This window comes from Typopeltis vanoorti, chromosome 12 (genome assembly GCF_054136105.1).
Source record: "Typopeltis vanoorti isolate ZY-2024b chromosome 12, IOZ_Tvanoo_1.0, whole genome shotgun sequence".
In the NCBI taxonomy this organism is placed as follows: Eukaryota; Metazoa; Arthropoda; class Arachnida; order Uropygi; family Thelyphonidae; genus Typopeltis; species Typopeltis vanoorti.
Window position 1 is genome coordinate 16,588,237 of NC_143560.1, and position 26,261 is coordinate 16,614,497.

General features: G+C 34.5%; 1 protein-coding gene across 1 annotated transcript in view; it reads left to right on the forward strand.

The window, feature by feature from the left end:
• Positions 1 to 25,773, forward strand: part of LOC150100600 (uncharacterized) — an 87,024-nt gene extending 61,251 nt beyond the window's left edge. Inside the window, exons 5-6 of the mRNA XM_090401726.1 lie at positions 6,755 to 6,953; positions 25,192 to 25,773. Of these exons, the coding sequence (XP_090257852.1) occupies positions 6,755 to 6,953; positions 25,192 to 25,620 (628 nt within the window). The 3' untranslated portion in view covers positions 25,621 to 25,773. The remainder of the gene's footprint in view (positions 1 to 6,754; positions 6,954 to 25,191) is intronic.
• Positions 25,774 to 26,261: the final 488 nt, after the last annotated feature.

Below are 26,261 nucleotides of genomic sequence, written 5' to 3' on the forward strand. Positions count from 1 at the left end.
TAGAAGATTAGAAGTTTGTGTTTGATTAAGTAATGTGGACAATCCTTTAGAGAACTTTAATAAGATTTCGTATTTTGAAACAGCTAATTCTGTTGGACAAGGAATTGTCAGGAATGAATCTCTAATTGAATGCGACTGAATTGATAAGTGTATTTTGTTTAGTAGATAACCTTAACTGAGAAAGCAACAAGTTGTGTAATATGTACTTTATGAATAGCATGCATGAGAGAATCTTTATTTAGTGTGATATTGTCATTGCTTTCCATTGTTTTTGTATGATTAACATTTTGATCTGTCTAGGCGAATTTGATTAATTTAGAATTGTTTAACACGTTCGCTACCACGTTACTTTGGCATAGTCTATTCCTGTACGCCATGCAATTTCACTTCAAGGTCAGTACGGTAATCTCGTTGCCGGCGGTAACCGTCATACGAGTATACTCGTAGTTGGCTTGTGCAGAGCATATACAATCTATGAGAATACACAGTTTGATGCTAGCTCCACAAGCCAAGCATTTTCACTTCTTCAAGGTCAGTACAGTAATCTCGTTGCCGGCGATAAGTGTCATACGAGTATACTCGTAGCTGACTTGGGTGGCTGGTTTACCAACTACGAGTATACTCGTAGTTGGCAGCGAACGTGTTAACTATCTTAGCATGAGATTTAACTTAGCAAGAGATTAAGAAGTTTTAGTATTTTGATTCAATTTAGTTGTACTTGTCTTTTATTTCCAATAAACATGTTGTATTGCATATGCCTGAGTCATGCCTGAATTCAAGATATCAATTTACCACTTATGAAATTAGAACTATAGCGGGAGAAATTTTAGATATATATATTTAAGGAATAGATCATTGGTCATGACTGCAAAGTACCGATATCTATTTAAGTGTATGTTAGAGTGTATGCCAATGAATCTAGGAATATTTCCCTGAACTTGAATTAATTCCTGTTATAGAATACTGGCTGGCGCAGTATAATACAAATTTTCCAGTATCCGAAAATGGAATATCCCTGGGTAGAATCAAGTTGGGCTACACATAAGAAAAGATAATAGAGGTTAATGAGGTATATAAGTTCAGAAATTAGAGAGAAACAACGACTTAACCAAACTCTTATGTCTCATAAGCAAAGAATTGTAGGCATTGTAAAGGAGTATAATGTTTTGTTTTATTTTATTTATTTATTATTTTTTTTTTATACTCTAATGATAAAAGTTAGTTAATATTAGGTAAGATTTCCATGAACTTTCTTGGGGTTTTAAATTTCATCTTCAGAGTTAGGTTTAAAGTATTTATTTAACATGTTCATTGCCAAACACGCGATATTGCGTGATGCGAGTTCTCACCTTACGACCAATCACGCATTATCGTGTGGACATCGTTAACTAAATAAAAAAAAAATTTAAAAAAAGTTGGCCACCACACGAAATTTCAATTTTCAGCTTGACAACGAACAATATCACGCGATGCAAGTTCTCACCAAATGGCCGATCACGCGTTATCGCGTGGACGCCGCTAACTAAATAAAAAAAATAAAAAAAATTTGGCCACCACACGAAATTCCAATTTTCAGCTTGGCAATGAAAGTGTTAAAAAATTTTAATAAATTAATATTAGTTCCTTTTTAAAACACTCCCCTGCATTTTACATGCATTTGTTGGTATCATTGGGTGATTGTCATTGTATAAATTAAACTCAGTTGGCGCTTGATTACAGATCCCGACGTCTTAATGTGGCCTACATTAGTTAAAAGTTGCCTACCCCTGCTGTCGAGAAAATCTGTAATTTAAGTCTGCTTTGATGGAACCACATAATCATAGTTTTTAGCTAAAACTTAAACTTCATCATTATCAAGAGGACCTGAGAAAGTTTTTTCTAGGTCAAATATAAGATTAGACTGATTCATTCCTTTTCTTCTAAGGAGATTAAATTTTTGTGTGAGACAATTTTTGTTATAATAAAAATATGTTAAGCTGGCTCATGATATAGATGACAGGGATAGAATTTCTAGAAATGGCATCAAAGAGTTCAGGTGATATAGACAGTTCAGAAGTAATAAAAGTAATTTAATGGTTGGTGTAAGTTCCAAAATAGATTTCACTTATGGCCTTCCTTGTAGCATTACCACACCTTATCATATAACATTGCTAGGAAAATACAATTTGAAGTTTCTCACATTTTATATAAAGCAAAGATGCTATCTCTTAACTTACCTCTATGAGAATTTAAAGTGCTTTCTGCTCTTAAAAGAGACAATAATGATAACCAGATAAAGGTTTTTTGGTTAAAATTATGGCTAATACATCTGAGGCTTTGCAACTAGTATATTATGTCTGTATTACTGCATCTATTTCCAATTTGTGGTTTGTTTGTTTTTGGAATGAAAAAATCACATCTCTGTATGACTAGCTAACTCTTTCAGTTATTTTAGAATCCTAGACAACATTCTAACCCAGGTTTTTCAAACTGAAAAGGAAATGTCATGACTATGCTATGGAGGTGCTGCAGCTAAAGGGCAAATGGTTGTTATGAAGAATGAAAAATAATATTATAGAAAACCTTTATTTTTATTTAAAGATTATTCTACATACTGTTGTTTATGAAGAGACACTCCCAAATTAAATAAGCTCTCAGATGAAGTGGCATCTCAGGACAAGGGTAATATTAAGAGATAATATTAGAACACACTTGGCCAGGACTCCTAGGATTTAGGGATTTTAGCTATCATATACTGATGGTATATGATGTCTGATATAAAAGTTGTCATTTGCTCTCCCTCTCATATAAAAAATGCCAGAAATTAAAAAAAAAAAAAAATTTTGCTAATCTTTGTCAATCTCCTTATGGTATCCTTATCATTTTTTTTTCTCTCTCTCTCTTCACAAATATTCTGTAGGCTGATACTTCAAAATCACTGAAAAAAAAACTTTTTCTCTGGAGGTTTTATAACTATTTGAATTTGTTATTAATGCTAGATACTTCAGATGTCACAAAAACACATATATAGTTTTAAGGAACTGCAACATGCAGAAACTTGAATAGCATATCCTTACTAATTGATGTTTTCTGGGAGTATTAAAAAAAATACCTAATTTAGTTTATTAACTAAATTAAATATTTACATGCCAACATTTCACCATTTCAAGTTAGCATTATTAGGGCACTTTAAAGAGTATACATTCAACAAAGACTAAGTAAGAATGAGATTATGTCAAAGAATGACAGTCATGTGCATGGAGATGACAGTGGCACTTTTCTTTGTGGTAATCTTCCATGATTACAACTGATGGAAGATAAGGGCAGTGCACCAAAATTGTTTGGAATCACATTGTTATTTCTGTTTCAAGTATCAGGGCTATGTACAACTTCAGTCTGTATGATCTGAAGTAAGATTTCCGAATACAACTTTTTCTGACTAAGATGGTGGTCTGTCCTCTCTTTGCAAAATACTGAAAAGTATACTGTAGACGCCCGGAAAGGAGAGGAAGAGAGAGAGAGAGAACTGTGGTAATCTTTGATATGTCTCAAGAAGGTGTAAATTTTTTTTGGCTTGTGGATTGTAATATGTTGTTGTAGGAGACAGCTTTGACCTTTATTGAGGTCTGATCAGTGGGAGCAAGATCCAGAAGAAATACCAAGGTTGAGGTAATGCAGAAGTTATACATCACCCATATATTAGTTCTTATCCAGAGTGTTTTAATAATAAGGTGTTATACTTTTTTACTACTTGTACACACATACTGGCCACTGAATTAGAAACCTTTATGCAGATGTACATATATATCACTTATGCAGCATATATGCAAAATGCTTAGTCATGTGCATCACCATTTGCTTTAGCAACTATTTGAGAATGCTGCTGATCAGTAATTGTCAGTAGTGTTGATCACAGTGAGAAAAACAATAGATCTATCAGAGTTCGATAAAGGGCTTATTGTGGATGTCCACCTGGCTGCAGCCACGATTTCGTAAACAGCGAAGCTGACTGAGTTCTCAAAAGGTGAGATATCCTGGGTGTTTAGTCACTGGAAAAGTAACCCACATTGTTTGTCTAAGATGCATAACTGTGGTCGTGAATGAGATTGCCGTTGTCTGAGAAGGCTTGTACAGACAAACAGAACTTCCTGTTTGCAGCAATTGCCTGAATCGTTTAATGAAGGCATTTCCTGACCTATATCTCACTGAACTATGCACAGGGAATTGAAGAGGATCGGTATTGGCAGGATAGATATCACATATCTAGACATAAACATGGTATTAAATAAAAGATTCTAATTCAGTGGCCAGTATGTGTATATGGGAAATATGTGACTTCTACATGACTTCAAACTTGGTATCTCTTCTGGGTCTAGCTCCCACTGATGACACCTCAATAAAGGTTGAAACCAGTCTGGTTAGTGGCCCTTCCCATAATGCATCGTACCTGAAAGGATGTTTCCTTGCATTAAGGGATACTAAGGCAGTTAGCGTGAAGTCATTAATTAGGCTCTATATACAACTAGCTTAGTCATGAAGTACTACACGTGCAAACTTTGTTTGCTTACACTTAGATAGGGATAAACAAGAATCTAATTTCTTGGCATCTTTAACATTTAACTCCCTTTCCCTTTTTGCAGTTTCAGGATATCCAGACAAAGATCAGGTCTCCCTCTTCTTAGACTCACCTACACACCTCTAGCTTTTCCTAGCAGAAACATATCCATAACTTCTCAACTGTAGAATTGCCTACACAATACACATAACAGATCAGTGCATCTTTAGAATATCAGTCTCATATTTGGGTTGTACCATCCCAAAAAACTGATCTTCAGAATATTAATCTCATATTTGGGATAGTACAACAACAACTTACCAAAAAATGTGTGATACTATCCAGAAGAGAACACTACAACCACTTTCTGAAGTTAGGCTTCTTCTCTCCACCTTATTTTTGGGTATTTTCATAAGTGCTTATACCTCTGAACAAGTTTCTATGATGATATATTATCTACCCAACGACGCATCTTGGCAGGAGTTCCTCAAGGGTCCCTTCTGGCACCGATACTTTTCACGATTTACATGGCGGACATTCCGCACAATCCAATGTCATCCATCATTGCCCTATACGCAGACGACACAGCTATACTAGCCAGATCTATTAAACCTCACCTTGTCACCAAGAAACTGCAAGAAAATCTGCAGAGATTAGAGCACTGGTTCTCGGAATGGAGACTGCAAGTAAACCCTCAGAAGAGTATTGCCATGCTCTTCACTAAAAACTCAATACTCCCCAAAGATGATATCTTCCTATTTAATACCAAGATTCCCTGGAAAGCAGAAGCCAAATATCTGGGTGTACTGCTGGACAGAAAACTAACTTTCAGTTCACATATAAAAGCCTCATGTTCAAAAGCATCAAGAGTCATTGCACAGCTTTACCCTCTTATCAATAGGAATAGCAAGCTGGATACCAAAATAAAACTGCTCCTTTATCAACTGTTGATTCGACCCATTATCACTTACGCATCCCCAGCCTGGAGTCACACCTCAAGTACAAATATCCTCAAACTACAGAAAGTGCAAAACAAATGTCTCCGCATGATATTAAACGCACCATGGTACGTCAGAAATGTCCAACTTCACCGGGATACAAATATCCCCTACATCTATTCTTTCCTGCAGTCTTCAGCAGTGAAGTTCTTCTCAGTGTCCTCTTCACATCCAAATGAATTAGTGCAACAAGCAGCAAATTATGATGAAACAGACTTCTCAAAATATAGGAGACCGAAGGCCATCCTACTTCCAAATGAAGATCTCTGAATCGCACCCACTCAGGCAGAGCTCTTAGCTCATAAACTTTTCCTCACACAGTAATCCTTATCAGATAGCAGGGAATAAAAAAGCATTTTGCTTCGCCCTTATAGTCAGCAACGTCTTGCGTCTTGCTTATGATTAATCCATTTTTCTCTAGACCTGTTAGGCACATGCATTTGTCTTTCATCCATCTCTGTTCCTTAGTAGTGCTTCCTTAAATATACACCATAGCTGTTTAAGAAAAACATCAGTTGGGTTCTCATCTGTTCTAACTGAACTTGCCTATCCACAATACTGAAGTGCTACAGGTTTTGCAATTCCTTCATGTATGCATCATTTTCTCCTTTTTGTATCATTACTTAGCTTCTTAGAAACCTGACAAGGCAAGTCCTATCTACGTTATGTCATATGGTTTTCTAATCGTGTGTTCTAAGGTGATGAAATAATGAAATGGAGAGGCTGCACATTTAAGTTAACTTTAAAATTATATATCTGATCTGATTTTATCTTTCAGTCGTTTCCGACTGTAGGTGACTTTGTAGGCAGTGCCCACAAAGTATTCCTAGTGAGATTTTTACAGGGTAGTTCACCATTGCTTCCCCCCAATCCCCCAATTTTATCCAGGTTCAGGACTGGCATAGGACGTATTCATGACTAGTCCATGTGTGTTCACGGGGCCGGTTTGCCTGTTCTGGGGGACGAAAAACCCAAGTTTCCTGGTGAACCCCCCCTAAAATGATATACAGAATTGTTATTTTCATATTATTAAAATAAGATGTAACAAATAATCAGTCATACTTCATTTAGCATTTGTTCCTAAGTTAAAATTCATTTTTTAATTAGCACATTTCATTTGCTAACTGAAACTTGGAATTCAAATATTGTGTACATTCTCACTTTCAGATACATCATAGTTCAGTTTCAAAAGAGATTATTTGTTTATCTCTCTCTTTCTCAGAGCACAGATGATTAATCAGCATATGTTAGGAATAGTTCCACCAATCAGATTTGTTAAAGATAAAGCACAGATCAGAGCAGCAGAAGTAGAAAGGCTTCTAGCAGTAGCTGATTTTGGACCAGATGTTGAGGATACATGTTCTGAAAACAACTCAGAATTGGAAAATGCTGTAATGAAACAAAGCTCTGTGAAACTACAGGTAAGCATACTTTAACATGTTGTCTGATTATAGTTTTATTTTTATTGTGGATTTCATTTGATAACTTTCTGTAACATTGATGTAGTATGATCATATTGCATTACCAAATTAAATCAGTGTAAGCCAAGCCGCATCACGTGACTGCAGTGGCAGACCTAGAACTTTTGCTGCCTGGGGCGGTCTCCAATTTACCACCCTTTCTAAGTCAAACAAATGGTGGTTTTTATAAATTAATAAACATAAATAAATAATTGTAATTGAGACAAACTATAGGTGGGGGCTTTTTTACCATTGGATGCCATATTTAAATTAGGCAGTAATAAAGGAGGCCGCATAAGTTGATATACCTATAAATGCAACTTTTATAAAAATACAAGATACTTTTTTAAAGGCCACAAGAAACTTACGGAGGCCGCAGGTTCCCCACCTATGAGACAAAACATATACCTAATTTACAAAAAAAATTACCATTAAATATTTTTTATTATATATTTATAAATAAATAATTTCATTTCTTTTGGATAAACAAACAAATTATACATATATGTGTATGTAAACATATTTATATATTTACTCTTCTAACTTTCATAGTAGAAAAATCATGTATAATGCTCTCAAAATTTATATTATTTGTAATTTCTTGTTCTGTAGACAATATTTTAAGATTTTGTAGTCTTAAATCACTCATTGTGGAACGAAGATAATTTTTTATCAACTTCAATTTGGAGAAGTTCCTTTCGCAACTAGCGACACTGATAGCAATTGTTAAAAAAATTCTTAGCAAAATTACAATGTTGGATACAGAATTTTCCAATCTATACTGTTGAATAAATTTTAGTAGATCAAGAGGGCCTTCCCCCCCCCCTGTTTTTCCAACGTTTTGCCTCTTCTTGTAGTGTAGGTACAGCCATAAAAACCTGGATCCCTTTTCTTTCAATATGGAACTGTTCTTTATCAATGTCAATAAAGTCATTTATTTGGCATTCAAATTCTTCATTTAGTAGGTTACATGGTATTATACACGAATATTTTCTTGTAAGGACATGCAACTGATCAAAGTGTTCTTTTATTTCCTTTATAATTCTATCCATAGATAAAAACATTGCTCTTCGTACTTCTTGTTCTAAGGATAGCCCCACGTCTCGTGAATTTTCCTCACTCATATTTTTTCTCCTTCTAACTCAACGCTCAGTCGATATCTCCAACTCTTCACAAATTGTTTTGGCTGCTATAACAGCATTTTGTATTAGCGCATCTCTTTGTTCCATGAAATGGGTTTGCAAAGAATTTAGTTTTATATGGCATTGATGGATATTTAACCCTTTTATTTGCAGGTATTTTTGCACGTCATTAATTTCCAAAAGGACGGGTTCCCATAAATTGAGATAACATAGAAAAGAAAAAGATTGCATTGAATTGAGTAATATTCCAGCATCTGATCTCATTTTACTATTTTCTTCTTCAGATGTCAATTTTTCTAAAGCACTTAAAACGTAAAAAAATTGGTGTTAAATGCAGTTCTACACTGCGTTTAACACCTTGACCAGTGACAGAAAGTAAAACATCCCATCGATGAGTGGAAGAAGAAAACAACGAAAACAACTGTTCGATATTCCAAAAAATGTTATGGAATCGATAGCAGTAGAAGCTGCGTGTAAACATGCCAGGTTTAAAGAATGATTTGTACATGCTACAAATTCTGCATTTGGATTTATTTCCTTAATGCAAGTTTGAACACCGCTGTGCTTTCCTGCCATGACGGCAGCATTATCGTAAGCCTGTCCTCTGCAATTTTTTATATCTAAACCGTCATTTTCTAATTTTGTTAAAATCATATTTGTGATTTCCTTGGCAGTTTTTCCTTTAGTTTCTACAAAATCAATAAACGATTCTACAACTTTAACTTCGCTACCATCAATAACTACATATCTAATAATTTGACTGGTTTGATCTTTGTAAGAAATATCTGGAATGCTGTCAAATATCATACAAAAGTATTTAGCTTTCTTTATTTGATCCATAATTGTTTTTCTCACTGCGCCTCCCAATAGCTCTGTGAATTCGTTGTGAATCTTCGGCGACAAATAAGAGATACTATATTTATTACCCATCTTAATTTTTATTACATGTTCACGTAATACTGGGTCGTACTTAGCCAACAAGTCAGCAAGCTCTAGAAAATTTCCTCTATTTTCCATTGAATTGACGTCTTCCTGATGAACACTTTCACGATGACCTCGAAATGCCAAATTTTGTTTTGCTAAGAATCTAATTATATCAAGTATTCTTGTAAGAATTTCCTTCCATTTTTTAATTTCCTTATCAATTTTCTGTTGTTGTAAAGTTGCGCCATGTCCAAGTCTTATTTCTAATTCCTTCCATTGGGAAAATGATTGAATGTGCAGTGGGCTCAACTTGTGTTGACTTATTTGGGGATGAAGTTTCCACCATTTGTTAAAACCATTTTCCATGTTAAAACTTGATTGACAAAGATCATCAAACAGTTTGCAGCAAAAACGATAAATACTTTTCATCGATGGTGAATACACCATCCACGATCTTAACAGCTTTTCACCATTAGGTAAAATTTGAAAAAAAACAGTCGCGATTAGCTTTCTTGTTTCACCTTTGGCTTTAATTGTATTACCAGGACGTTTTACTCCTTCACTAAAATCGGCGTTTAAATTTTGAATTGCAAACGGACCTTGACGTACCAGGAATACTCTTGTATTGTCGTCAATCTTGTTAGGCCATAATCCAACATCTTTCATAGAAATAGACGGAATAATTTGTGCAGCAGACTCTTCATCAGAACTTGATGAACTTTCTACTTCTTTGCCAGTATGTGAGCCAGGTCTTTCCTCTTCAACAACATTGGAATAAGTTTTTTCGCTTTCGAGAGCGACTTCTTTGCCAGTACTTGAGGCAACAATATTAAAAGAACTAGAAGTTGATTCACGGGAGATGTATTTGAGTAGTGCGCCAGTATTTTTATTCTGTATTTCCTCCCTTGCCTTCTTTTTTTTTCTAAATGAACGCTCCGCTTTCTTTTATTCGTTTCATCCTACGGATATATTAAAAAAATAAATTATAGAAATAAAACGTCTATTTCGTATTTTTTAATAAATAATAAATTTCGTGAAATTTCAATAAAACACAAATAATTTGTGCTACTTTAATGGGATAGAAAACAAAAGAAATTTAATTTGTAATAACTTACCTTAGAACAATTTTCTGAAAACTGAAACAGTAATATAAATTACTACTTGCAAGTTACACAATATTTGAACTATGCAGTAAAGAGTGCGTACAGGTCGACCGCTTAACTTATGAAAATATATTGGATATCGCGGACCTTCAAGATTATTCATACGCGGTGTTTCGTCTAGTAACGTTGCCTGTGTACATTTCAAGCACCAACATAGAACAAAATACTGTTCGCGAGCGAGAGTTGGCCTCTGAGGGACGAAGTGGAGGCAGAGACGTAGCCGCATCATCTCCATGGTAATGGTAATACTAAGCATTCGATAAACATCGAGCACGGAGTAGTACATAGAACTTCTACTCGACGTCGGCACCATTGATGTCTGTATCCGATCAAAATTTTTAGAGATTATATTTTCTACCCTACATTGACTTGACGACGAGGAAAAATATTCGAAATCATATAGTAATTCATAATTCGTGGAAATCGAATAGTAAACTTATGAAGTGAACAAGTTGTTTTTTACAACTATAACTAAATATAAAAAATGCCGCCCCCAAATATGTGCTGCCCAGTGCGGACTGCACCTACCGTCCCTCCCTAGGTACGCCACTGCGTGACTGTAATTTTCTGATTATCATATATTCATACATTTTAAGATATAACAGTGAAGCTGGCACACTTAAAGATTTCCTTTCAAAATACTAAATACAAATTTGGCACAGAAATAGAGCTTGTATTTTGGAATATTTTTGTTGCATTCTTCTTCATGTTCTTTAGTTCAAATGTCTAAGTTATTTCCTCTAGGTTCAAAAAGACATCGTGTCTTTAAATACAGCTAAGACTAGCCTCAAGTCCTGTGATGGACTTGAGGCTTAAAATAGTTTAATTTCTTCAATTTCTTGCTATTACAATATTCTGATATTTTGATATTTCTCGTGTCTCCGTGTCTCAGACAAAATATCAGAATGATTAAATCTGTTTCTCTCTACTGATTTATTCCATTAAATTTAATCATGAGTGTAAACTAGCACCTAAGCCTAAATATGCATTTATGTACATTTATTTCATTGCATGATGTGTCTTTTGAAGAAATTTATAAAAGGAATGGCCAGGATTGGTCACCACTTTGATCTGTTGTTTCAAGATGTTGGGATGCATCATCAAAGCAAATTGTACACATTCTGCTTGAAAGCAGAGAGGGAGAAACTAAACATGCTTGTGATTACTACCGATGTAAACAAAAATATTCTAGGAACAAATCATGCTTAGTAGATATAGAAAAAAAGATGCACTGTAATGAATATTATGAAAATTCAAATGTTATCAGTCAAGAGTAACACTGATACCTTAAAAAGAATGCTAGGTTAACCAAAAATTACTTCTGTAAATTGAAGCACCAGTTAGTACTTGAACAGTGGTAGCCCGTACATAAGCACTGCGACACTACAGCACCCCCAAGTAAAAAATGAAAAATTTAAATTTTGTTTGTGTTTATAAATAATAACAATGCTTACAACATTATATAAATGCAATACAACATGTTAAAGATTACAGTTTATATTTCGACAGTGATTGAATAGTTAATAATTGGAATTTTTTGATTAATGCTTTAGTTTATGAAACAAATGCACTGTGATCTAATGCAGTGTCGGAATTATCATGTTCGACCAATCACAGCCAAACTCACCGATATTCGTTTGCACTTGTGATTGCATATTATAAGGTCATTCCGACACTGCTTGGTTGGACAGTGTATCGTATGCTTGCGCGCGTTATTTCTGTGAGATACAAAACTTTTATTATTGGTTTGTTCATGGTGAGGGTGAAATATTTTTAATAAAGCAATTTTTTAATATGTAAATTTATTTATTAATAAATTGGTTACTGATTAGGAAAAAAATAATTTATTATTTAAAATTTTTTTTAATTTTTTTATTTTGTGTATGCAGCACCCAAAATTTTCATCAGCCGCCACTGCTTGAAGAAAAATTTCAGAATTGTGCAGAATTTTAAATTATGTGACTTGGAAGCAATAGTTCTTTTATGTGACTCTCACCCACTAAAGTTTGATTTGTGAACCTGTGATACGTTTGTATCATGGGCTGGGTTAAGGTTTTTTTTTTTCTATTTTTAATATGTATATTTTTTAGTAGGTCTGGAAAACCCTGCTCTAAAGACTAACTGGGGAATGAAATTCATCTCCCACCAAAATGGAAGATAAGTGATAAGTTTTGATAAGTGAAGTTGAAGGGATTTGAAAACAAAACTGTTACAAAGTCTGATTTTTTAAAAACTTGTAATTACTACTTTTATTACTGGTGTGCTTGATTACTTAGTTCATAATTAATAAGTTTTACATTTGAATGTGTTTTTTTTGGGGGGGGGAGTAATATATTCATGCATATTTAAGGTATACTGATGTTATTTTAAAATATTTCTAATTGTTCAAATATTTCTAATGTATGTATTTATGCATTCACGTTAACGTGCATGACTAATGAAAACTAGGATGTCCTCAGACTATTTAGATGTTTAGGATCTAATGCCATTTCCAAAGACTCCCAGATTTTTCTCTCCATTGTATCATAGCAATGGTGTAATAGTTCCAATTATTCCATAAAACTTGATGTCTCATTTGCAAAGCATCTTGCGGGTCAGCTGAAGAGAGCACACGTAATGACAAAGCTGAGGCTTCACTCCTATGGTATTCAGTATCTCGAATGTGTTCTTCAATCAATTGATTTTTCTGTCTGTCCATAGTAAGATGACCAGCAATCACACCATAGCCAATAAACACCCAGATATTGAAGTGGACTATGTCGAGGTTTTGTAGATCGGAGTAGTGATCTCATCTTAATAAAGGGGATAAATGCTACTTTGATTTTATATTCCTTAAGTATTTTTTGCTAGTTTTATGGAAATAGAGCTAATATATGGAAGAATGATGAATCCTATATTTTCTTCTTCGTTCAAATTTCTCTGGTCTCATTTTGGTTGAGTAGTCTTGAGATGATGTGGTCATTATAGCCATTTTGAAAGAAAGTATTTCTTAAATGTTGAAGTTCTTTACTACTTCATCCTGGTCATTGATTGTTGGCAGGCTGTTGCTCCTAGTATGGAAATAATTCTCAATTTTGAGGTCTATAATGATGGGACGAGGCATATAGACATCTGTCAGCATGTGTAGGCTTTTGAAATATAGAGACTTTTAAAAACCTACATGATGGTACAGCATGACAAGGTTTCATGCCAGCTGGGGCGTTGCCCGGTTGAGCAGGGCCCCCGTTGTTTTCGCCAGGGAGCCGGGGCGAGCAGCGAAGGATCAGCTGCTGGAACAAATCTGAAAACAAGCCCCAACTCAACATCACCAGAGTTGGGATCGGTGCTGTCAACGTAAGAGGCCTGAATGGCAGGAAGGTGGAGCTAGCTGAGGAATTGGATAAGTGCCAGATCGACATAGTAGGGGTGACTGAAACAGAAAAGACCAAGACTGGTGAGATCTTTCTGAGCAATAAATACAAAATGTTATATTCAGGCAATGACAATCAAGGAAAAGAAGGAGTAGCCATAGTATTCAACACAAAATACGAGGCTAATCTTCTTGAATCGCAGTCAGTCTCAAGTAGAGTAATGTCGGCAAATATGAGAATGGGAAACTGGACATTGAGACTTATTTGTGCCTACGGTCCCACAGAAGGTTCTACTAAGGTAGAAGTGGAGGAATTTTTTGACGCTTTTGAAAAACAACTGACACAATGAAAAAGGAAAAGTTGGTCCTTGTTGGAGATCTAAATAGCAGAGTAGGAAATGATTGTGAGACATACAAAAATATTTTGGGAAAATTTGGAGAAAAGAGCAAAGCTAATAATAATGGCAAATATCTGTTGGATTTCTGCTCAGGACATGGACTGGTTATTACTAACACCATGTTCCAACATAAAAATGTGCACAAATTCACATGGAGAGAAGAGGCTAGGAATAAGAAAAGTCTCATTGACTATGTTATTGTTGATAGTGATGTTTTCTCCCTGGTGCAGGACACCAAAGTGTACAGAGGATTTGAAATTGGAAGTGATCACTATTTAGTCTTGAGCAGGATAAAATTGAATTTCATATTGAAAAGAATAACATGCAAGAAAGTTTTAAAGCGAATAAAAGTTGAGCAGCTCTCAGATGTTAACTGTAGACTAAAATACAGAAAGATTATTGAAAAGAAAATGAAAGAGTCTGAGAACAGGAATCAAACCTTGGAGATTCAGTGGCAAACTCTGAAGAAAACATTGATTGACTCTGCCAGAGAGGCACGTGGTGAGGTTGTCTGCAAGGATAAAAAAATCAGAACTCCCTGGTGGACATAGGAAGTTAAAGAGGCAGTGAAGGAAAAAAAAGAAAGCATATCAAAAGTTCCTGGCAAATATGTCAGCTTTTACTCTTACAGAATACAGAGACAAATGTAAGAAAGCTAAACAGTGTGTAAAACTAGCTAAACAAAAGTCATGGGAGGACTTTGGTAAGAATATAGAAAATAAATACCAAGAAGGTGGCAAAATATTCTAGAGGTTGTTGAAGAAGCTTAGGAATGGAGGAAAGAGTGCTATAAAAGGAGTTAGAGATGATAAAGGTGACATGGAAATGGGAGAAAAAGATATCCTCGAAGTATGGAGTAATTACTTTGAAAAACTGCTAAATGAAACAAGCAGTGATGACAGCACAGTGGTAAAAAAACACTGCCCAGGCATGCAGTCAAGAATACATATCCATACTTGAAGTAGAAAAAGCCATCATAGGCTTGAAATTTGGAAAGGCAGCAGGAGTAGATGATATTCAACCAGAAATGCTGAAGTATGGTGGTATAAGAGTCTTACAGTGGCTGCACTGCATAGTTCAGAAAGCCTGGACAGAGGGACGAATTCCCGATGATTGGAGTAGAGCTCTAAAGAACCCATATATAAAAAAGGGAAATAAAACTGAATGTGAGAATTACAGAGGTATTTCCCTACTGAGTGTTCCTGGCAGGGAAATACCTCTGTAATTCTCACATTCAGTTTTATTTCCCTTTTTTATATATGGGTTCTATTCGAGCTCTACTCCAATCATCGGGAATTCGTCCCTCTGTCCAGGCTTTCTGAACTTTGCAGTGCAGCCACTGTAAGACTCTTATACCACCATACTTCAGCATTTCTGGTTGAATATCATCTACTCCTGCTGCCTTTCCAAATTTCAAGCCTATGATGGCTTTTTCTACTTCAAGTATGGATATGTATTCTTGACTGCATGCCTGGGCAGTGTTTTTTTACCACTGTGCTGTCATCACTGCTTGTTTCATTTAGCAGTTTTTCAAAGTAATTACTCCATATTGTGGAAGAAAAGCTTGGTGAAGAACAAGCTGGATTCAGGCTAAATAGAGGCTGTCAGGATCAGATCTTCACTTTACGACAAATAGTCGAGAAAGCATGGGAATATAACAAAGATCTGTATTTAAGTTTTATCGATTTGGAAAAGGCATATGACAAGGTGCCAAGAGAGAAGATATTCAATATGCTGCAGTTATATGGTGTCAATGGGGCATTATATCAAGCAATACTTAGTCTTTATTTGAGTTGTAAGTCAGCAGTTAGAATTGAAGGAAGTACAGGAAAATGGTTTAATGTTAAATCTGGTGTGAGACAAGGATGTACATTATCCCCTCTGTTATTCATTATCTATATGGATCACATTATGAAAGAAAGTGGTATTAAACCTGATATCAAAATTGGAGATGTTAATGTCAGCTCTTTGCTTTATGTAGATGATGTTATATTTCTAAATAAATCTGCTACAAGTCTGCAAGATTCTCTGACTAAATTGAATAGCTGTTGTAATAGATATGGTATGAAGGTCAGCAATAAAAAGATAAAGACAACGAAAATAGGTAGAATCATTGAAAATGTCAACTGTGTTGTGAATGGAGAACCTGTAGAACAAGTAAAACATTTCAGCTACTTAGGCACGATTTTTACTGAAGATGGTAAATTAAATATAGAAATAGACAACAGAATCAGCAAAGCTGGTATGGTGGGAAGTCAATTGAATAAATTCATATGGAATAAGAGAGAAATTAGTCGGAACACTAAATTAGCTGTATACAAGGCAGTGTTCAAACCAGTTTTAACTTATGGATCTGAAAGCTGGGTCATAAGTAAAACACTTGACCAAAGACTAGAGACTGCAGATATAAGAGTCCTGAGAAAGATTAGAGGTGTGAACAGATGGCATCAATGGCAATATCATATTAAAAATGAGGATATTAGGAAACATTTAGTTGAAGCATTTTTGATTGATATGAGATATCTCAAAAAAAAAAAAAAAAAACTCTCTGTTACCCTAACTCAAGTAAGAAGGGAAACACAGGTGTTTTGTCAACAAGGGCATAAAAATTTTGTTGCAACATTGCTATTTATATAGCAGTATGTATATTGTAGAAATGACACCTGCTGTAAGGCTCACTTTTAGAACTGTTCTGCAGTTTTCATTTGGTGTTTAGTATGACTCTTATAAGCTGGTGTCACTTAGTGCAGGTTGAATGGATTCGTTTTTCCTTTAGTTGTATCAATACTATGTAGATCTCATTCCTCTTTTTTTGAAATCCAGGCAGCACTTTGCTCACCTTAGTGAGCAAAGTGCTTGAATTTCAAAATTCAAGTTTGGATGGATGGATGGACTCTTCAGCATTTGTGCTCTTTATTATTTTTATTTTCATCTGATTTCAAATCTCACTACCAAATACATTATACAGTAGTATCTTGGTAATCCGAACTAATAAAAACCGTGCTTGTTCAGATTAGTGAAAAGTTCAGATCAGTGAATTTTCGCCGAATAGACAACAATAACTGACGTTTAAGACAAAAATTATCAGATTCTAGTGGTACATCAATTTAATTCTGGAAATAAATGAAGTAACTCAGAAAAAAAAGCTCATGTATTGTAATGTAAAACTTAAAAAGTAATATAAGTTTATTTTAGTAAAAACTTTAGTTTGTATATATCTTTATTGTTGAGGATTTTGATTTAATAGAATTGCATAGTTCAGTATATAACTTAATTTGCGTAAAAAATATCACTTTCTTGTACACAACACACAAAACAAAGTTTCACAAAATAACACACAAAAGTTTTTTTTTAATATCTCTGTAAAAAAAGTTAGATTTTCTTTCGCTTCTTGGAAGCTGAACTTTTTTCGAATGCTTCTTCTCGGAGATGCATTAGCAATAAAACTTTGTGGAATGGCATATCATTCTGATTAGCCCATTCTATACACACGTTAAAACTGTCAACTTCCTCTTCATGTTTTTTTTTTTTCTTTGAATTCTTTATCATCATCATCATCATCTGCTAATTCATTCTGTAGCGTCATATTTATAATTTAAGCATCTGATTTGATTTCGAATTCACTTTTGGTTCGACCTGTAATCCATTCTGTAACATCTGTTTGTGAAATTTCAACATTTGGATTTATATTTTTAACAAAATTATGCACGTTTTGAATTTTTGCTTTTTGTGTATCACCGTAGTTATCTTCGTAAATTCTAGAAGGCCACAGTTTTCTCCATGATACTCGAATTGCTTCAGGTTTGAGGATTCCCAAGCAACATCAATTGAGAATGCTACATTCTTCAAATTTATATTTTTTATTGATGTGGTAACGTCAGAATTTTGGGAAATTACATTTAAAAGCTGGGCTTTATGATCTTTTAATTTAATGGATTGTATTATGTTCTGATCCATTGGTTGCAACAACAGAATACAGTTTGGAGGCAAAATAATAGTACACAAAATAATAATATAATAAAAATAATAAATAAAACTTTTTTTTTCTTTCAAGCCGCAGTTCAGATTACTGGAGGGTTCGGACTAAAGAGGTTCGGATTAGTGAGATACCACTGTATATATAATAATTTACTGGGATTGAAAAGATTTTTAACTATTTCCTTTTAATTTTTTTGAAGACTGAAGTTTTATTTTTATTTAACAGTTCTTTCTTGAATAAGTTTCTGCCTGTTTATACTAAACCGTGTTGGTTACTAACATTAATTTAAATATAGCATATTTATAATATTTAAAACAAATCATGCAAATATATGGAAAAAAAAGTTATCCAAATTTTATTATTACTATGGTCATCTCCATGGAATCCAGACTTCACATAATGCCTGTCACACCTCTCCTTAAACTCATTCAATGGCAAAGCACTTATCACTGAATCTGGCAACCAATCCTCCCACACTTGCTAACCACATTCTTACACAACTTAGAGGTCATCTCTCTATCCAGACAAGTATTTAAAAAAATCTTTAGTTTCTACACTATAAAATTCCTTTAGTAACCTGTGTTTCTATCAGGTCTAACCTGTGTTTCTATCAGGTCAAAAGAAAATAGACCTGTGGTATATTTTCTTTTGTGTCTAATCATCTGAACTTTGTAACCCACAAGCCTTCACTTTATCCTCATAGGCAGCTCCCACATACCTGTCCCCATTTTGGTAACTTGTACTGAATCCTCTCTTACACTTTCACAAGAACTTAGGCAACCAAATCTGTCCACAATAGACCAGATGTGGTCATGTCTAAGTCTTATAAAGAGGAATAATAACAACTTCTTTATTCCTGCTTGCCAGTGTGTTTTTTAAGATCCAAGTGGTCCATCAAGAAATTTTGCCCACTTTTGCAGTTATGCTCTAGGAAAATTTTAGCCTTCTGTCCACCATCACTCTCAGATCCTTAGTCTGATTCACTTCTTTCAGTTCATTTCCTCTATATTCATCTATATAACACACAGCTTGTAGGGTTTTTTCCTCCCCTTAAATCCCCAGATGTATAACTTTACACTTTGGCATGCTGAATTTGCAGTGTTTATGTTCTTTGCTCAAACTAACCAGTCTGTTTAGATCATCCTGCAAGATCTCTATGTCACTGTTATTGTTTTGCCTCATTGAAAAACAATTGAATATTCCACTTAATATCATTTCCAGCAATATTATTGTACAAATTAAACACCAGTGGCCTAAGTACAGGGCTGAACTTTGTGGCATAATAGTCACTTACCTTCTCTTTGATTCAACTCTACCATATATTTACTACTCTTGATATTTATCATCCACCATCCTCTTATCCATGGTATCTGCTTCATGATATCTCCATTTGCTCCAGCTTATGTAATAGGGTTCTGTGCTGTATCCTTTTGAACTGTCCTTTTCAGTCTAGTAGTATCACAAAGTGGTATTTCCCTTAACTGCCTCTACATGATGGATGACCTTCACTGCCCTGATGACTGGAGGCAAGAAGTGGGCATGTTTTGTCTCTAGAGTAGGATTTTTTGTTTCTGTTCTCTCCCTTTCTTCTTATGTACATTGTGGGTGAATGGTAATGAACTAGAGAGCTTTTATCCTTCCTATGTCTGCTTTACTTCTACTCTGTTAATTCTTTCTGTTCTCTTTGCCTTGTTCTAATTTAAGCCGATTAATTTAGTCCCTGCTTCTAATCCTTTATACTTCCTACAAGTGTTAGGGCTGTTAGTGAAAGGTCTCTGAAATAGGCAATTCACAGTTACAGTTAACTATCTCCCACACTGTGTAATTCAGGGAAATTTATATTAATTTTCAACTACGCCACCCTGAATTAATTTTATAGCATGAGAAGATTTGTTATGGCACTTATAGAATAGATCACTTTCTAAAATAACTACTTAAATAGTCAGACATGGCACTTTCTCTAATTTAAGCACGCAGGTTCAGTTATTTTTGTGCATTGATCAAAGATTAGGCGATAATTTTAAGCAAACAAAACATGTTTATTTTACCTTAGGCAACTTTACAATATGATACACCAGTAGCACACCCAAAAGGGGGGGGGGGCAAGGGGCACAGGCACCCCCCAAAGAAAAGGAAAAAACACTAGAAAAATTTCTAAAAATCTTTTCCTAATTAAAATTCATTTTTTTATTCATGTTGTGTGCTACTTATGAATTAGTGATCACTGCAGATGCTCAGTTATAGGTCATATGCAATGTGTAGTGTGTATTCGCAAAACGTCTACTCAACTCGGCTCCCCCCCCCCAAAGGTTAAATCCTGGGCGCTCGGCCCCCCCTCTAAGATTAAATCCTGAGTGCGCCACTGTGATACACAATTAAACAATTTCTCTCTAATGCCTATTTTAAACTCAAATCGTAACCTTACAATTTAGACCAGCTTTTTACAATGCTTAATTAACTTGCTCTACAAAATCTAGGCAATTACTGGCTGTTACAATCTATATCTTTGATTAACATTCTTCTCAATATATATATATATACTAGCTAATTCTCACCCTCAGTTATTTCTTATAGTGACTTACACAACTATTTCTAACAAAGCTACATCAGCGGACATACAATTCTTAATCACTACCTCAAACTTAATACAATATGAATCTACCCACAAATTCATAGAAACATGTACAGTCCTACCAGCTTTGGAGATTTGTGGCGGTCCTGGTGACTGCTATCCTCGGTCCTATTTCCTAGCCTTTGCTGAACGGCTTTTGGCAGTCGTCCTAGTGTACTCCTCTTCCAGGATTGTAGCATAGCTCACTGCCGGTTCTGAATCTACTGTTGGTGCCACATATCTGGTTGCACGTGGCACTTCTGTTACCGAAAATTTCCGTAGAATAATCTGCCTCTCCTGGTTTTTCCCCCGTGCCTAGGGGTCATGATCTAAAGAAATCTTGCTGCAGTCCGTTGGCCCACTCGGACTGCAGCAAGATGAAAAACTCCAGTGCTCTCAGAGGTTCTCAAGACTTCTTTTATACGATTCTGAGGTTCCTTGTTTTAAGGTTGGAGACCTCCAAATCTTCTGTAAATAACTGACGTCACTGTTGTCTTGACCTTCAGTTTTGGGAAAAATCTCCACATCTGAATGACCTTCAATACCTTTGTTCACTATCAAGTTGCCAACATAATCTTGTCTAATTCTCTTAACTTGGGGCAGAAATACTTTTACATTCTGTTACCCTTACAACTTCACATCAGAACTTAATATTAAATCAACTTAATGTATAATTCTAACCATTACAATATTGTATAATTTATGAACAATTCTATTTCATTCTTAGTCAGTTACCTTTACAAGTTTACAATCAGTATTTCACCGTTAATATACAGTAACGTACAATTTTGTTCCTTTCACATGATTTGTGACCTCTGTAAAATCGATGTCGGAAACGTTTAATAAAAATTCACTACAATAACCTTATTGCAAGGTGCATTGTCTTGCTGAAAGCGAAATGGTCAGTTCTTTAGAAACGCCACAAAGTAGGAAGCATATATTGCATTGTCTAGAATGTTCAGATACCTCTCAGAGTTCAGAGATGTTGGGCAGTTTAATGAATTTTTCCTAACTTTCCATGCCACATTATCAGAGGTTTATTTATTCGTATTGTACTCATGCAGTGTATTGTACTGCATGAATATCAAAACATGCAGTACAATACACTGTCACTTTAAAAACATATAAAATTAAAAGTCAAAAGTCATTTTAAAAACCAATAAAATTAAAAGTTACATCCATATTGGTCAGATAGTTCATAGCTTCGGATGTAGCACTTAAAAAGTTCAATTTGTCTCCTGAATATGCTCTGAGATAACACTGAGTCACAATATGGTCCACAGTTTGTCTCTGAGCTCCACAATCACAATGCGGGGATGGTCTTTTACCCCATTTAAAAAGCATGTCCGCACACACCGTGACCAGTTGGTATTCTATTAAGCTGAGTCCAGGATTTTCGTCGGAGGTGTGAACAAGCATCAAAACTTTATTTTTGTAAGTCATTGAGAGAAAATTTTGTGATATCATCTGTCTGGCTCTCCCACTGTTCTTGCCACTTTTGCTTCAGGTCAAAGTTAGATTGTAGTAGTTGGGCTAATTGTAGTGGTGGATGTCTTGATCTCAATCGTCGTACACTTAAGTCTGGGAGATCTATATTGGTAGGGCTGTGTTCTCCAAGATTTTCTTATACTCCTGTAAGAGAGCCTTAGTCCTGCGCAGATTCGGTGGAACAATGTTACTAAGAGCTGGAAGCCAGTGTGTGGGCGTTGATTTAATTGCGCCAGAAATCAGAGGTAAGTGGCATAGATATAACCTCTATAGAAATGAGTCACAAAATGCATACTTTTATAGTCATTAAGTGAACTCCAAGGTAGTGAAAAGTTAACTAATGATGGCCTTCATTATTTTAAAGTTAGAGGTAAAAGCACTGGAATGAAATCTGCCCATATTATTTCATAAAAGTGGTATTTCATTATTTCATCAAATTTCAAAATCTGCCTATATTATTTTTAGAATACTTTTCATTAATTTTTAGAAAATTAAATGAAATATATAAAATTGATAAAAATAAAAGAAACAAAATATTCCTAGCCTACCCATGGTACAAAATGTACTGGAGGTTTGCAAATAACCTTTTCTGTTTTGGGAGCAATAAAAAAAGTTTGTATAAGAATGCATGGTATATTCTCAGTATAAATCCATTTATCAATTAGCATCATGCTCTGTATCTCTTGCTTCCTCAGGATAAAGATAAATATATTAAATACATTTAAAAGTAAATAATCATTACAGATAACTTTCAATAAAATACCACCATTAACCTTCATACGTAATGCAAAACATATGTAATGTAAAACACAAGCATCGTTATTGTTCTAGATAATGTATTATATTTCATATCTTATTTTTGGAATGGTTAACTATTTTACAAGAGCAGACCATTAGTCATTCAGTATTAAACCTTGGTTCTTATTGTAATGTTTTGCCATACACCCACACAGTGATTCACAAGAATCACTGTGTGGTTCTTGTGAATTAATCATTTCTGATGCTGCTTTGAACTTTTGTAACTATTTGCAATCTCTTTTCTTTGCATCTAATAAGTTTGCCTACTCAAGATTCTTATGAATAGCTTATTATCATAACAAAATCCAGTCAGTATATCTTGCAAGTTTTGGCTTCTTTAGTGGCAGATGAAGTGGCTTACATGACCATAAAATACTGCTTTGTTTTTTAGAGGAGCAAAGACTACTTTTGTGTTGTATTGTTTAAATTCATGAGCTCTCTTCTGTTGATCATGTATTTTATTTAAGGTAAAGTTATAGTATTGTATAATTAGAATTTTCTTGGCTGTTGGATCAGTTTTAATTAGGATATCATTTAGGTATTCAAGCTTCTGGTTTTTCTTCACATGAAGCATATACCATTCTCTCAGGATGCTGTTGAAGTCTGATTTCTGCTAGTTGCAATATGGCACATAAGTATCTCTCCACATTCCTTTTCTTTCTGTATGGCCATGTAAGCTTATTCTTGTTGGAGATGGAGATTGAAATGCACAGAAAAAGAAGCATTCTGTTGGGTGTTGGCCATAAAGGAAAATGTCACCTAATACACTTTTGTGGTTTTTAGGTGGTATCCGTTGAAGGATTGACAAACTCTAGTAAGACTGAACAGTGTATTGCCTGGCATTCTTTCTGTTTGTATATTTTGTCATATTGGAGAAGGAAAAAAAAAAAAACAGCACCACCTAAAGGGGTTTGAAGAGTGTGATGATGTTGAATAAGAAAAGCTCATATGTTAACAGTAAGATTTCATTATTACATTTGTGAAGCTGACATATCCACAAGAAAGAACTGGACTATCTAATTTTTAGCTTACTCATATGGCATCAACCTACTATAGGTTTACAACCTATTGTGGAGACTTTTTTGTAGGGAGAGAGATAGAGAAGATATCTCATTTGTTGAAACTCTGAAATCAATTACCTGAGGGATTAGATGAAATCAATAAATGATTTTTTTTAAAGTGATATGTAGAAGTGTTTTCTTTTTAGTTAGTTAATGTAACTTCCACAATAATTAAATAAATTGAGTTTTCACATTTTTGTATACAAAAATGAATAAGAATTTAGTAATTCTAAGATACATGAATGAAAACATAAATATATAATCTTCTGAACTCTAATCACAACAGAATTTCTATCAGGGCCCAAAAATATGTCAACTAAAAACAACAACATTATATTTCTTAACTATATTTAGACTTCCTTGGAAAGAAACAGTTTATCTCTACAGTAGAGATATTCCTTATCCTGATTAATGCCTTACAGAAAAATTACATAAAACTTTCGCCTTCAAGATTCATAAATTTTTTACTGTTCTACCAAGGGAAAATGATCAAACACTTAACTTCTACTTGCTGTATCTATTTTCTGAAATAGCCATTGAATTGTTACTATTCACATGGAACATTTACTATCTGATAAAGATATCTCCTTCTGTATAAGAAACTTATTTATCAAGTTCCAAATTTCCTCTGATTTCTTTCATGACTGTTATTTCAGTTAAATTTGTAATATAGTAGCTAAAATCTTTTAAGCTTCTTTATGAAAGTTTGCTGTTAATGGAACTTTTTCCAACTCGTTTAAAAAATTCTTCCATATCTCTATACACTGTATCTCTCTCTCTCTCTCTCTCTCTCTCACAGCTATTTTCTAGTTATTATATTCTTTTCACTCATGCATGCATAACATTTCTAGTTTCTGCTTCAGTCATGAAGCAAGAGAAACTGCTGCTGTTACATGGTACTTTGCTTAGTGGTAAAAACTTAGTTTCAGTGAAATAAGTAAGTCTCATGACTTATGTATTTTAAACATCAAACTATAAGCCTTATTATGGATAGACCAACTTAATATTCAAGTAAATTCACCTTTTTAAAAAAATAATATTAAACATAATATATAAACTACTAACAACAAAAATTAGTAATTAAGCTTTTCTAAGTTTACAGTGATTTGCATAAATGAAATATTGTAGAACATGAATCACTGTAAGGTACATACACACCATTTAAAACTGATTACATAATAAGTAATGATATATTCAAATTGGTAAACATTAGTTTTTATATTTGTTTTAAACTGGACTAATAACCATTTGACTAGCTGTTTTATTATGTATTTTACTTTCATTAGGAGGAAACAGCATTTGAAGATCAAGAAGGAACAGAATGTGGGCAGACATATGAACTGCAATACCCTTTGGATATGAAAATGAATATTTTTAATCTCAATCACAAAGCTCTGATGGATAAAGTTATTGAAAAGAAGAAAAGATTAGGAGGAAAAAATGTCTCATCCACTTCTCAGAATTTGTGGAATATCACTCCTTTCACAGATAATTTAGCATCTTTCCAGGATAGCAATAGAGCGGATATGCTACATTCTTTTTTGAAACTACGAAAAGCAGAAATGAAGAAAACAAAGAAAAATGCTTGTTTGCAAGAGCCGTTATTAGTTGAACAGAAAGAAACTGAGGAGAACTTTGCAGACTATGAGGATGAACTTGAACATGAAGAATTTGATATAGATGACGATGATGATGATGGTTGTAATTATAAGTGAGCTAGATTTTAAAATAATCTTATGCGTGAGTATCATGTTTTTCGTGTAGAAAGGATTAAGTGAGCATGGACAATTACTTGTATTAACTTTTAATACTACTGGCTCACAGTACCTGCAAAGCAAAATAAATATAATAATTTATTAAGTTGCTAATATCAGCCCATCATACCATCGTTGAAGCAGGTTTTTGTCTGATCAGAATTAAAACTGCAGTCCTGTTATGGGACTTTCAAGGGCTGGGCTAAAGTTAGTCTTAAAATGACCATCTAAGTTTTTGATAAATTTATGCAACTATATACAGGGTGATTCAGAACGCTTGGGCCAAACTTTAAGGGGGTGATAGAACGCACCTAAACAAGCGCTAGAGGGCGTTTTCCAGTGAACACTTATAAGCGCTGGTTTTTGCAGTCATCGTTATTTCTACCATGGAATGCAAAAAGGATGGATTCTTTCACAAATCAGGAGAAGGCTGACATGCATTTCATTTATGGAGCTGCAGACAGGAATGCGAGGGAAGCCCAAAGACTGTACCGAGAGCACTTTCCAACCAGACGCATGCCTCATCATAAAACCTTTCAGCGATTGCACCGGTATCTGTGCGAAATGGACTCCTTTGTCAGCGTAATGCAGGATATAGGGTG